The following is a 12,356-nucleotide window of genomic DNA, read 5'->3' as shown; positions in this document are numbered from 1 at the left end:
CGTGCAAACGACCATCACTTACTTGCAGGCAGAATCTGCTTTCACTGCTGAAGACCACAGCACACCATTCCATCTTCAAAGGGGTTCTCTGACACCACCAATTGAAGGTGGGCATTAGTTGTGTGTACCAATAGTCGCACTGCTAATAATTGATTCGTAACAGCTCATGTTGACACAGCTGGGCTCAAAAGCCCCCTTATCTGTGCTGTGATAACTATATGATCTGCCACCACTGTCTTTACGATCCTGGCAGGCATCTGTGCTGTGTGGGTGTCCAGAATCTCATCTATAGGTGCGAGAATGTTCACGTGGCCACTGATATCAGCATTGTTGCACAACTGTCACAGCACATTCATCTTGTGTAGCAATTCGGTAAAAGGGCCATCCCACTACATGGAAGGCTACAATTTGTCCCCTTTCAAACTGTGCTGTAGGAATCACGAGTCTCTGTGGCATGGTTGCATGCTTGCTTCACATTTGTGCATCACACTGATCCTCCTTGCTGAGAGCGTACTCTATTAAAGGGTAAATGCATATGACACTCTTGTATCTATGCCACTACGCTATCTGTTGGCAGGCAACATTGAAATCGTTATCAGTACGTCTACTATCCTCCAGGTGGCATATGTCATAATCGAATCCAAATCGACAGCTTCTCTCGAGATGTACTAATTTTTTCCGACAGTTTACTAATCGCTGCATGGTTCCTGTGAGAGTGTGAGTAATTTATGACATTATCATGCAATGACAGTGCCCATGTCATGGGGCTTGGAGAGAAAATGTTGGATGATTGAAATTCAATAGCAATGTCTATAGGGGCTGTCTTAATACTCTCGTTTTTCTTTGAGCAACTGATCATCACAACTGGCGTTAATTCTTTAAACCTCTGTGGGCTGAGCATGCATCCAAATTCATTGCCCTTATAGCAAGAAGAACGAAACCTTGAGTACATATAGCACAGCAAGCCGATATTTTCATTGTTCCAGTCATATTGTAGATGACCATGTGGATAACATGTCGACTCTGTGACGAGACAAAAAAATGGTTCAAATGGCTCTGAGCACTATGGGACTCAACATCTGAGGTCATCAGTCCCCTAGAACTTAGAACTACTTAAATCTAACTAGCGTAAGGACATCACACACATCCATGCCCTAGGCAGGATTCGAACCTGTGACCGTAGCAGTCACGCGGTTCCGGAAGTGCCTAGAACTGCACGGCCACCGCGGCCGGCGATAACATGTAGAACTTAGAAACACTTTTGCTCTGGTTAGTTTACAGTTGTCGTAAATGTTGGAATGCTTATTCATATTCCCCCTCCTGTCTGTCTACAGAACCCGAATAATGAACTGACACGTTTCCAGTTGAACTGCTGTCTTTGTCACCTAACTTCATCTCACTGTTATTGGTGTGACTGGATACTTGTAGAGTTCTCATGACCAAGAAGTTAATTTCAGCTGAACTCCAGAATTTAGCACATGTAAAAGTTTCATATGATCCTCATCTGATACAGACATTTGTAGTACTTTCCACACCCACTTATCCAAAACTGTTTCATTTTCTGCTGCTTGTGCTTCTTGAATACAAGCATTATTATCTGTAGCACTTGAAACAAGCCAATATGCCAACAGAGGTCTGTGTCCGGCTCCAGCTGCAGCGCTAATGAAGGCCCTGGATCAACATCCAGTGCTGCGATGATGATGTTTGGTTTGTGGGGCGCTCAACTGCGTGGTTATCAGCGCCCGTACAATTATCCAATCTTTGCTCAGTCCAATTTCGCCACTTTCCTGGATGATGATGAAATGATGAGGACAACACAAACACCCAGTCATCTCGAGGCAGGTGAAAATCCCTGACCCCACCGGGAATCGAACCCGGGACCCCGTGCTCGGGAAGCGAGAACGCTACCGCGAGACCACGAGTGGCGGACAATCCAGTGCTGCATATCCCCACAACTACATCAGGTGTGCACCCATAGACGCCAGTTGTAGAAGACATGGAGGGAGAGGGATGAAAAGAGAGCATATAAAGGCGGCACCCAGCAGATACCACACAATAGTGAGGAACACCTGAAGATGGCAAGAAGTTGGCTTGCCAAACTACCACACCATTTGGAGGATGCCACCCAGCTGAATGCCCAACAACTGTTCAAGAGTTTCCTACATCAGAAAAACCTAAAATCACACAAAATGTACCATGATTTTCTTTCTTCGAAAATGGACCAGAATCCCATCCTGGTTAACATGTTCAACTCGAGATGGTCTAATGTATGAACAGTCACTCAGAGGTATATCAGTTTGCTTAGTACCTCAACAAATTTGTATCTGGGTTCCACTTAGGGAAAGATCTGTAGATAGTATGCATTAATTAGTTGTTGAGGTATGAATTCGTTGTGATATTACACTCAACATGGATCATGCTAACAGGTAAAATATCTGCTATTTGATCTGACTTGTAAAGTTTCTTGGTATTATTAACCAAAATTTACCTCCTCCAGAACCTCAGTGCTAACCCTATTGAGCCCTCCTGGCTAAAGTCTGTTGTCTGTTGTGTCAGCTTTATCCCTATTTTGAATGTATTAATGTTTATGCATAAGTCAAATACTTTTACAGATCAGTTAATAATTGCATTTAAATCATCAGTGTCATATGAGCCAGGAGGATTCTCCAAAACTTTGCCACCTTCTAGATGATGTTTATTGTTTGCCTCTGAGGTATTTGGAATGCTGTTGTATGTTTCTAGACTGATAAATACAATACTCCATTCTCATTTCTTTAGATATATTGGAGGGGAGGGAGCCAGAGGGAGGGTAATGATGTGCATTGTGCTTGTTTTTATGCATTTGTCAGTTGAAACATTAGACAGAAATGACCACAGAGATATGAAAGTAAGTCTAGGTGGTGTCGAAAATTGTAAAGCACACGATTGTTGGCAAAGTAATAGTGCAGTTCTTCTGGTGGATGTAAATTCCTGAACGAGTTAAAGAAGAATATATTTTCTAGCCTTTTTAACACATCCAACCCAGTGTGTTACAGATCCCCCTGCAACGTCTGAATTTACAGTCCCACAATCCTTGCATTTCCTCATCGTCTTTGGCAATGTATTCCACATAAATACTCCATGAAATGTTGGGATTTTGAGTTTCTTGACGAATTTAAGCAGATCTGTATTGGTAAGGAGTCACTCGGTCACTATGTTTATATGCGACACATCTTACGAAACACGAAAAACGAATTTGGGAAACGGGTTTTGCTGTCGAGTTTACATGGTAAGGTATTAAGCGGATTTGGTAGCCCAGTTAAATATGGCGTCTGGAAAACAGCTGTTCCAGTTTACGATTTAGTCAGCATAATCGCTGTTCCTCTTCACTTGATTATGAGTTGGACAGCTTCATACTGAGTCTAATATTTCCGCTTCTCCTTCGCTACACAATGGGCCACTCCGTCCATATTAACCAAATATTTTGAGAACAAGATGTAACCTGCCAACCCAAGCACATTTCCAAGACGATTATGCTTTTACAAGGGAGTGAAAATCAGTTGTGAAAATGGAACAACGGCAACTAGAAGTAGATTCCCAGAATCGATTTTGAAATGTTTACTTGACCACTGAGAAGTGGTATTTGGAAGTCAGTTTACAGAATCCGGATTTGGGAGTCCAATGTAAACAGGGTGAGTCTGTCATCTGGTAGTGTAGGTAGGGGGCTTTTTTAAATAAACAGTCCAAGTCTTTTCTTGTATGGTTTTAAATATAGCTGTTCATTGATGGCGATGGCATTCATCGTTATTATGTCTTTCAGATTCCTGTAGTTGCCCCTGTGCATCATGTGCAGTCTCTACTATCAGGGCTATAGCAGCAGCTCCTTCAGCTTTTTGAGCCCCTGATGGGTAGCCTGTCCTGCTTGACAGGCATGTTGTTGTAGTAGTGTAAGAATGCTTTATTGAATTGTATTGTAGGTACTACATGTGCCAATAAGTATGTGTGGGGACAGGATGAGCTTGATAAAGGAGGTGATGGACAGAGCAGGGGGGAGGAGGAGGAAATGGACAGAGAGAGGGGAGCATGGGAAGATGCATGAGATAGCTGGAAAGTGTGGAGAGGTAAGGACCGGGTGGAAAAGGAATAGGAGGAGGCACAGTTGAAAAGACAGTGGGGGAAGATCATTTGGTTAGAGGGAGGGGGAGGAAGATATGATCAGAAAGAGGGAGTGGAGGAAACAGAGAGAGGGGGAGGAGGAGATGACGAGACAGATGGAATGGGGTGGAGGATATAGACAGATGGATGTTGGAGGATGAGGTAGGCAGATAGAGGGAGGAAGAGATGGGCCGGCCGCTGTGGCCGAGCGGTTCCAGGCTCTTCAGTCCAGAACCGCTTTGCTGCTATGGTCGCAGGTTCGATTCCTGCCTCGGGCATGGTTCTGTGTGATGTCCTTAGGTTAGTTAGGTTTAAGTAGTTCTAATTCTAGGGGACTGATGACTTCGGATGTTAAGTACCATAGTGCTTGGAGCCATTTGAATTTGAAGAGATGGACACAGAGAGTGGGAGGAGGAGGAGGAGGAGGAGGAGGAGGTGTATTCAATATATGTTTTCAATGCATACACGGGCCAAGTTGCATGGAAAGGTTAGGAATATATACACTCCAGAGGCAACGTGTTCACCTTTCTATACTCAATGTTAATAACTTCACCTTCACTCTGTAGAATGCTCAACACTTTAGGAATATTAGTTCCACTAAACCACATGTTCACTCAAACATCTCTTGAATATGTATGGTGCCCTTCATTAAGTGTATAGGTAGCTTTCCCAGTATATATAGTTGATCTTGACGGACCCCTTATGTCATATGTAATTTGCTAGCACTGTGACAGTTAGTTAAATCAATGATCTTCTTTTCTTCTTCTTAAGAGTTGTGATGATTATTTTTGAAATAATAAACAGTTTACTTATTTTTCTTCCATCTGCCCATGATAAAACTGCTGGCAGACATCCTGAATCAAGGGACTGAAGAGAAAAGGTTTGAATCTGTGGACACTCTAGCACCTACAGCAAAAATTTCTTCCAAATTAGATTAGATTCTTACTAACATAACACGAATGTAATGTTTTAGCCAACACTTAAAATGATCAACTCTCGTTGATTCCATGAGGGATAACTTGATATTTTGGAAGACAAGTGTGTACAAGATGCCATGGTTGGTTGGTTGTTTCAGGGAGAAGACCAGGCAGCGAGATCATCGGTCTAGGGAAGGAAGCCGGTCGTGCCCTTTCAAAGACACCATCCCAGCATTTGCCTGGAGCAATTTAGGGAAATCACGGAAAACCTAAATCAGGATGGCCGGACGCAGGATTGTACCGTCGTCCTCCCGACAAGATGCCACATATGTGGATTTCAACTATAGGTCAAATGGTACAAGCTGTTTTGGAACATTTGTGCAAAATTGATGGTTCACCTGCATGTTACAGTCAGATTAATCAGCAATGACTGAAGATAGCAATGGGATGGGCCATAATGGATTATGACCAAGTCCAAATTTTGGCATCCACATCATCCTTCTGGAATTAGGTCCACAAAGAAGTTCTCAGAGCCCACTTGAGCAATGATTTTTACTTAATTACAACACAAGCTTCAAATTTGACAATATGAAGAATTTATTGTTTTAATTAGTTGGCTCAAAAAGACAATGATAGGTTGTCCTTGTCAGTATTGCCTAAGCTGATGAGCAGATTTGTTGACTAAGAGCCCAGTTCTATATAGCACACAGACAGCATACACCTTTGTTGCTTAAGTGAATTCTTTTAAGCTGTTCATGCCTATGGATTCATTTTCTTTTGCAGATTCCACCAGTTTATATGCTCACTGGACAAAGTATTAGACCGTCCTTAAAAAGAGCATACTGTTCACTTTGGAGTGCTGTGAGTAGTTTATACCTGGCATGAGAGTGTTTTGACACCGCACTACTGACTTTAGTCTAGACAGTGAATTGACAGATATGTGCCATTGTTTTTATGGAACGGGTGCAGTAACATGGATCAGTGTAAAGCTGGGACAGAATGGCAGAAAGCAGCTATTGTGTTTGGATATGCCCATGACCACACCATGAATGAAGTTGCCCGATTTATTGGTGTATCAGTGCAGACCGCCCAAAGTGTCCACAAGGAATTCTCAACCTAATGCAGCCATGTAACACAACGTAAGAACAATGACTGTAAAACTCGAGACAGAAATTGCTGCTGTCAGTGAGTGCAGGTCCATCTCAACCAATATGGTACATGTACCGGTATGTGTGTGTAGGACAGCTCACTGAGTCTATGCAAGGGATGGCATAGGAAGCCAGAACACACAAAAATAGTGAAAGGCAAAGGTGAAGGAACTGGAGTAAGTGACAGAAATAAGGAAATCAAGATACGTATGAGCTATGATGGAGAAGAAATTGACAGGGGAGTCAGCCTAGACAAGGAACAGGAGAGTGGATTAAGCAGAAGAGGAGAGGTAATTGAGGCAGAACACAGGAATTAGTGGAGACTAAGGCCAAATGACAGATGTGCTGTAGGATGAGTTGCTACCATGCAATTATACATTGCCTGTCTCCTTACTCAATGTCTCTTCCATTCTTCTATCATACCCCTTATTCAAGAACATTACTCCCTGTAGACATGTAGTTATTTCTGACTCAGTTGTGTATTAGGAATTTGTCAATGGCTTACTCAACTAACCGATCTCAAAGGCTCAACCCCCACCCCCATTTTCCATCTGAAGTGTTTTTCTTTTATGAACACAATATTGAATAATTTAACGTCAAATGTAAACTTGTTTTTTATTAATATGGTACAAAACCAACACTCCGCTTTGTGAACAGACAAAGGATTGAAGGATTTTTTTTTTTTAAATAAAAAGACAAATATTTTGGAGTTAATTTTTGTATTTTAAATAACAAGTCATTATATAAAAATCCAAAAATACTGCATTATCTGTTATTTGTACAAATAAATTTCTATAAATAACAATACAATCCATAAAAATACCCAATATTTTAATTTCATAACTATATTGAAAATAAATATTATTCACAAAATTTGCAGTGTGTTTCCACCAGAATAAAAATAAATCAAGCTGTAACGTATCAGTGAGAATCCTGATGGAATAAGCAACAAGCTCATGAAATACAAAAGCATTTATCTTATTGGAATAAACAGTCCACAAAACATTTCTAGAGTAATTACAAATGGTGGCAATACAATAGCCCTTCTTGAGTAAATCAAAGATTATTTGGTCATTCAGGACACTTAATCTTCAAAGTTCTTAATGTTGCACAAAGTGATTGTAACACTTAGCTTCAGTAAATGTATTTCTTACAAAATGTATCTGTAACAAGTTTCAATATGGCATAAAAGTAAATTTATAAAACTAGAAAAAAATTCAACAGAAATAAAAGTGGATAACATGCAGAATGAGCACTAAAGATGACTGGGCTTTGCAGAAATGGCATGTATACACATGCGTACAATTTTAGTGTGTTTGCATAAAATAATAAACTGAGTAAATTATAAGAAAACAGTGTGGGTGATTTGAAATGAAATAATCTTAAATATTGTCAAATAGTGTGTTTGGCATTACTTCAGGCACCAACGATTTTTGTATACTCCATCTGTATCTAGTCAAAGCCTATATCCACTTCACATAATATGGTGTATTATCTACCACTGTCTAATGTCTATGATGAATCAATTATGTGATATGTTGCACATACTATTGTGTATTCAACTTATTGTAAAACACCATCGTAAATAGTCTGGGTGATTAACACGAATACATAACATGGACACACTGACGGCACTGAGCAATGTCGATTACAAGGGGGACAGTTTTGTGATTCAAAGACAGACAAATTTCAAATTTAACAAATAAATAAAATGAGAAAAAGTTGAACAAAAATTTAAACAAGATTAAAACAAGAAAAATTCCTCGAAACTGTAACTCTACTTCAACATGATGAGAAAGATATAGACACAATGTCCACACATTAACATAAATAACAACACAATATGTATGGATTAAAACCAATACATAAAATAATAACAAGTGAGTCATTTGCTATTTTTGTAATGAGTATCACATTCATTTAAAATAAAGAAATATATCTCCAAAAATTTATAAGAATCACCACTAGGAACAGATTGCTAATGTCAGCCTTCACTGAACATTGCACTACATGAATTTGTGATTAATCATACTGGTTCATAAATTAAATAATTTTGTTGCTGTTACAGTTTCAGTCAATATCAAAGGCAGAAACTCTAGTGTACATTACTCTTACACAATATTTTGTGCTGATTGTAAAAGAAATGGCATTTCAGCAGAAACTGCAAACTTCAAATAACATAGTTGGTGAAGATTTTCTTAGGCAATTCTTCTAAATGTTTAGAGTGTGACATGAGTTCTATATTACAAGTATACAAAATTTGAGCTATGAGTACATTATCTTTTAAAGAACTCCTCCAAAATGCTATGATAAATTAAATATATAAACATGGCCCAAAAATGCCCAGTTTCCCCACCCTAGACCTTGAACAACAAATGAACCCTATATACATTATCATCATTCTCTTATTACAATGGTAACATTTCATTACTGAGTGGAAGACATGCATGAAATGAAAGACAAAGCAAATCATGGAACGGATGTCATTCTCTTTCCTATAGTCATGCTTTTGGTGGAACCCATTTATACGATCCATAGTACTTGAAGTTGTTCTCATCACACTTGTGGTCAGAAGCCTTTGGTCCACGTGAACCATATCTGTAAAAAGTAAACAACATTCTATGTTACAAAGTGTCTTTGGAAACTGAATATGCACAGCTCAAAACAGATTCTTAAATGAACAGCACAGTATAAGTCAGCATGCTGCACATTAAACGCTGCTGTCAAAGTGCTCCCTCAAGCACTCTGCATGAGTTTTTTGATAAGTCGATGGCATGAAGACAATGTTTCAAATGTATGGTCCAACATTAAAAGCACTGATGAGTTAAAAAAGGTAATGGTGCAGAGAAAAAGCAAGAGCATTAAAAAAGATATCAAAATTATCTGTGTCGAACATTACCTCATTATCAAATTACAATTAGAAATATTTTGCAAGCATATAATAAAAACACGTAACAAATAAGAGGTGTTGAATCATGAGGAAAGAGACATTAGTGACATATTAAAAACAGTGTACTATGTGGATACATGAAAGTTACTAAAATTCAGGTCTTAAATTTGCAATGTATTAGCAATTCTTCAGGATAGTGCAGCCAGCAAAAACACACATAAAGGAAACAGAACTACTATATTTGGGAACCACACATTCCTTCTTCAAAGGGAACAGAGAAGAAATCAATAATGTATGTAACGAAGGGAGTGACAGCGTCTGCCAGAACACAGGTTAAGAGATATACATGAAGTATAAGAAGGAAGGGAGGCAAAGATGAAGGAAAACACATTAACGTGACTGGGAAATAGAAGATAACTTAAAAGTATGTGATGTGTCAGCATTAACTGAAGTACTACAACAGGCAGATATAGAGCAATAATTACAGATGGATATAGAATCAGCAAGGAATGAATGGAAGAAATGATAACAATACATTATGACAATAAGTAAAAATACACTATACTCCATAAAGGCAATAAAATTGCTGTGAAAATATATGGAAAAAATGAAGTGCAAGAAGAAATTGATGGGTAGATGGAAGGAACTTTTTGTAAACTGAGTCCAGAAAGGCAGTGGGATACAAGGCTATGTTGGTGTGCAAGTTCCAGAATTCAGGGAAACTACAAATACCTGATGTTATATAGCAGTATATGACCCCAAAAGGGAAGCCCGGGGTCAAACTGTCGGAACAAATCAATGAAAAAAGATGACTTGTCTGCCTACGGGACACCTGCTTCCCAGTTGCTAAGTATGTTATACGGAACTGGGTGCCAGTAATAACGTCAAAATTCTATTTTACTTTATCTTTCTATTATATTTATTTGTTTATGTTTTATTTATAGTATTGTTATTTTTAAATTAATTTTCTTCTACAAAATTATTTTCTTCTTCTATGTCCATCCTTACTTTTTAATAGATCAATTTCTTCTACTATTGAGAATTTGACACAAAGTTGTTACTGGAACATACTTTCCAATGATATTAATGTGACCTTCTGTCAAACGCCTGAATAATGTTTCTCAGTTGAGGATCCATGGTACAATCACCTGAATTGAAGTGGTCCCACAGAGTCTCCACTGGGTTTAAATACAGGGAATTTGGTGGCCAGTGGAGTTCTGTAAACTCAACTGTGTGACACATTGCATTGTTCTGCTGGTAGATGCCATCGTACCATGGAAAAAAACAAGTTGCATGTAGGAATGAACATGGTCCCCAACAATAGACGCATAGTTGTGTTGAACCATTGTGCCTTGAATGACGAGATCACCCAGGGAATGCCATGAAAACATTCCCCAGACCATAACATCTCCCACATCCAGGCTGGACCCTTCCAACAATTGTCGTTGGGGGTTTGCATTCAGACTTTCTATGCCAATGGAGAATAAAACATGATTCACCTGAAAAGGCAACCTGTTGCCACTCAGTTGCAATATTGGCATGCAAATTCCAGCCTTCACCGCTGATGAACAGCAGTCAGCATGGGTGACATTTCTTTGACAAACTTCATGATTGGAGGCTCCTTTGCCTTTCGTGGGCAAGTGCTGTACCAACTGAGCTACCTGAGCATGACATGAACCATCCTCTCAGCTTTACTTCTGCCAGTAACTGATCTCCTACCTTCTAAACCTCAAAGAAGCCCTCCTGTGTAACTTGTGGGACTAGAACTCATTGAAAAACAGATATTACAAGGATATGTCTTAATCACAGACTGGGAGATCATTTCCAGAATGAACCTTCACTCTGTGATAGAGTGTACACCGATTAAAACTTCCTTGCAGATTAAATCTGTGTGCCAGCCTGGGACTCAAACCTGAGTTACTGGCAGAAGTGGAGCTGTGAGGATGGGTTGTGAGTTGTGCTAGATAGCTCTGCTGGTACAGCACTTCCCCATGAAAGACAAAGGCCCTGGGTTCAGGTCCCAATTCGGAATGCAATTTTAATCCGATAGGAAGTTTCACAACTGGACATTTCCTCTTCGCAGAAAGTGCCTTTCAGATACTAGGGTGAATGTAAAGACAGTGTGGATTGAGTTATTCAGCTTCAAAATGGCAAGGAAAGTGCTGCCTTCCACCAATTGCCTCCCTGGAGTGTTGCACACCCACCACTATCTTCTTCAATGCTGTCAGACAGACCATACTGAAAAAGCAGCAACTAAACTCAACTTCCTCACTGTAATTACCATATTGGTAATGACACTGAGTAGGTTTCAGTTTGCCATGAACAACTGAAGAATGTGCCTCAGCACTCAGTAAAATTAACTTTTCTGGCAATATATGAAAAGTAAGTCAATTCATAGTGTTCAACACTCATTTAAATGACCAATTTGTCGTTTCAGTTAATTAAAAAAATAAGTACCCACTTTGTACTGTTTACCTAAGGCATTTTTTAACAATCTGATGGTGTCACCATGGGCAGTCTCTTTTGTCTCCCTTAGTGGCAAACCTTTTTATGGAGGACTTAGAGGAGTGAGCAATCAACTCAGCAGTTATAAAACCAACAAAACTTTGGCGCTAGACTGATGACGTTATATTGATGATATTTTTATTGTTTGAGCTCAAGGTTTTGACAGTCTCAGAGAGTTCCTTCAACATCTGAACTTCATACATGAAAACACAATTAACTATGAAAATGGAGGAAGCAGGTTGTTTCCCATTTTAGACATTTTAGTGCAATGGAAAAGAGATAGCACACTTAGACATTCTATATTTCAACAGTCCAATCATACAGACCTTTAATTACAGGTTACTAGTTTCCACAGACGGGCACAAACAATGGGCATTCGTAAGACCTTGATCCACCAAGCCCGTACTCTCTCAGATGCCAACAACCTGTAACTGGAACTGGAATCCTACAAATTGTGTTCCTGAACAATGGACATTTGTCTCAGCAAGTGAAGACAGGGCTTCAGATGTTCAAACGGCAAAACAAGTAAGAGGTTGAAGCCTTCAAAACGACAGCTCATCTACCATACATTGGGAATATTTCTGCAAAAATAGGCAGATTATTAAGAAGACTAAAGGTTAAAGTGATCTTCTGTCCTCCATAAAAAATCTTGGCATGTTTGGGGAACATCAAAGATGACTTAAGAGTTCTGCAAGGCAGAAGTCTATAGGATTCCATGCACATGCAACAAATCTTACAAAGGGAAAACAATGCACACTGTTA

At 39.4% G+C, this 12,356-nt stretch overlaps 1 protein-coding gene across 4 annotated transcripts in view; it reads right to left on the bottom strand.

The window, feature by feature from the left end:
- Positions 1-6,945: 6,945 nt before the first annotated feature.
- The window catches only part of LOC126183602 (glucose-6-phosphate 1-dehydrogenase), a 288,517-nt gene continuing 283,106 nt past the window's right edge, over positions 6,946-12,356 (bottom strand). For 3 of the 4 annotated variants that reach the window (XM_049925708.1, XM_049925710.1, XM_049925709.1), the window contains exon 10: positions 6,947-8,797. In XM_049925708.1, coding sequence (XP_049781665.1) covers positions 8,701-8,797 — 97 coding nt within the window. In that variant the 3' untranslated portion in view covers positions 6,947-8,700. Of the gene's footprint in view, positions 8,798-12,356 lie in introns of all 4 variants that reach the window. The other variant, XM_049925707.1, reaches the window with a different exon arrangement.

Source organism: Schistocerca cancellata, chromosome 4 (assembly GCF_023864275.1).
Source record: "Schistocerca cancellata isolate TAMUIC-IGC-003103 chromosome 4, iqSchCanc2.1, whole genome shotgun sequence".
NCBI classification, from domain to species: Eukaryota; Metazoa; Arthropoda; class Insecta; order Orthoptera; family Acrididae; genus Schistocerca; species Schistocerca cancellata.
This window is presented reverse-complemented; position numbering and strand designations above follow the sequence as displayed.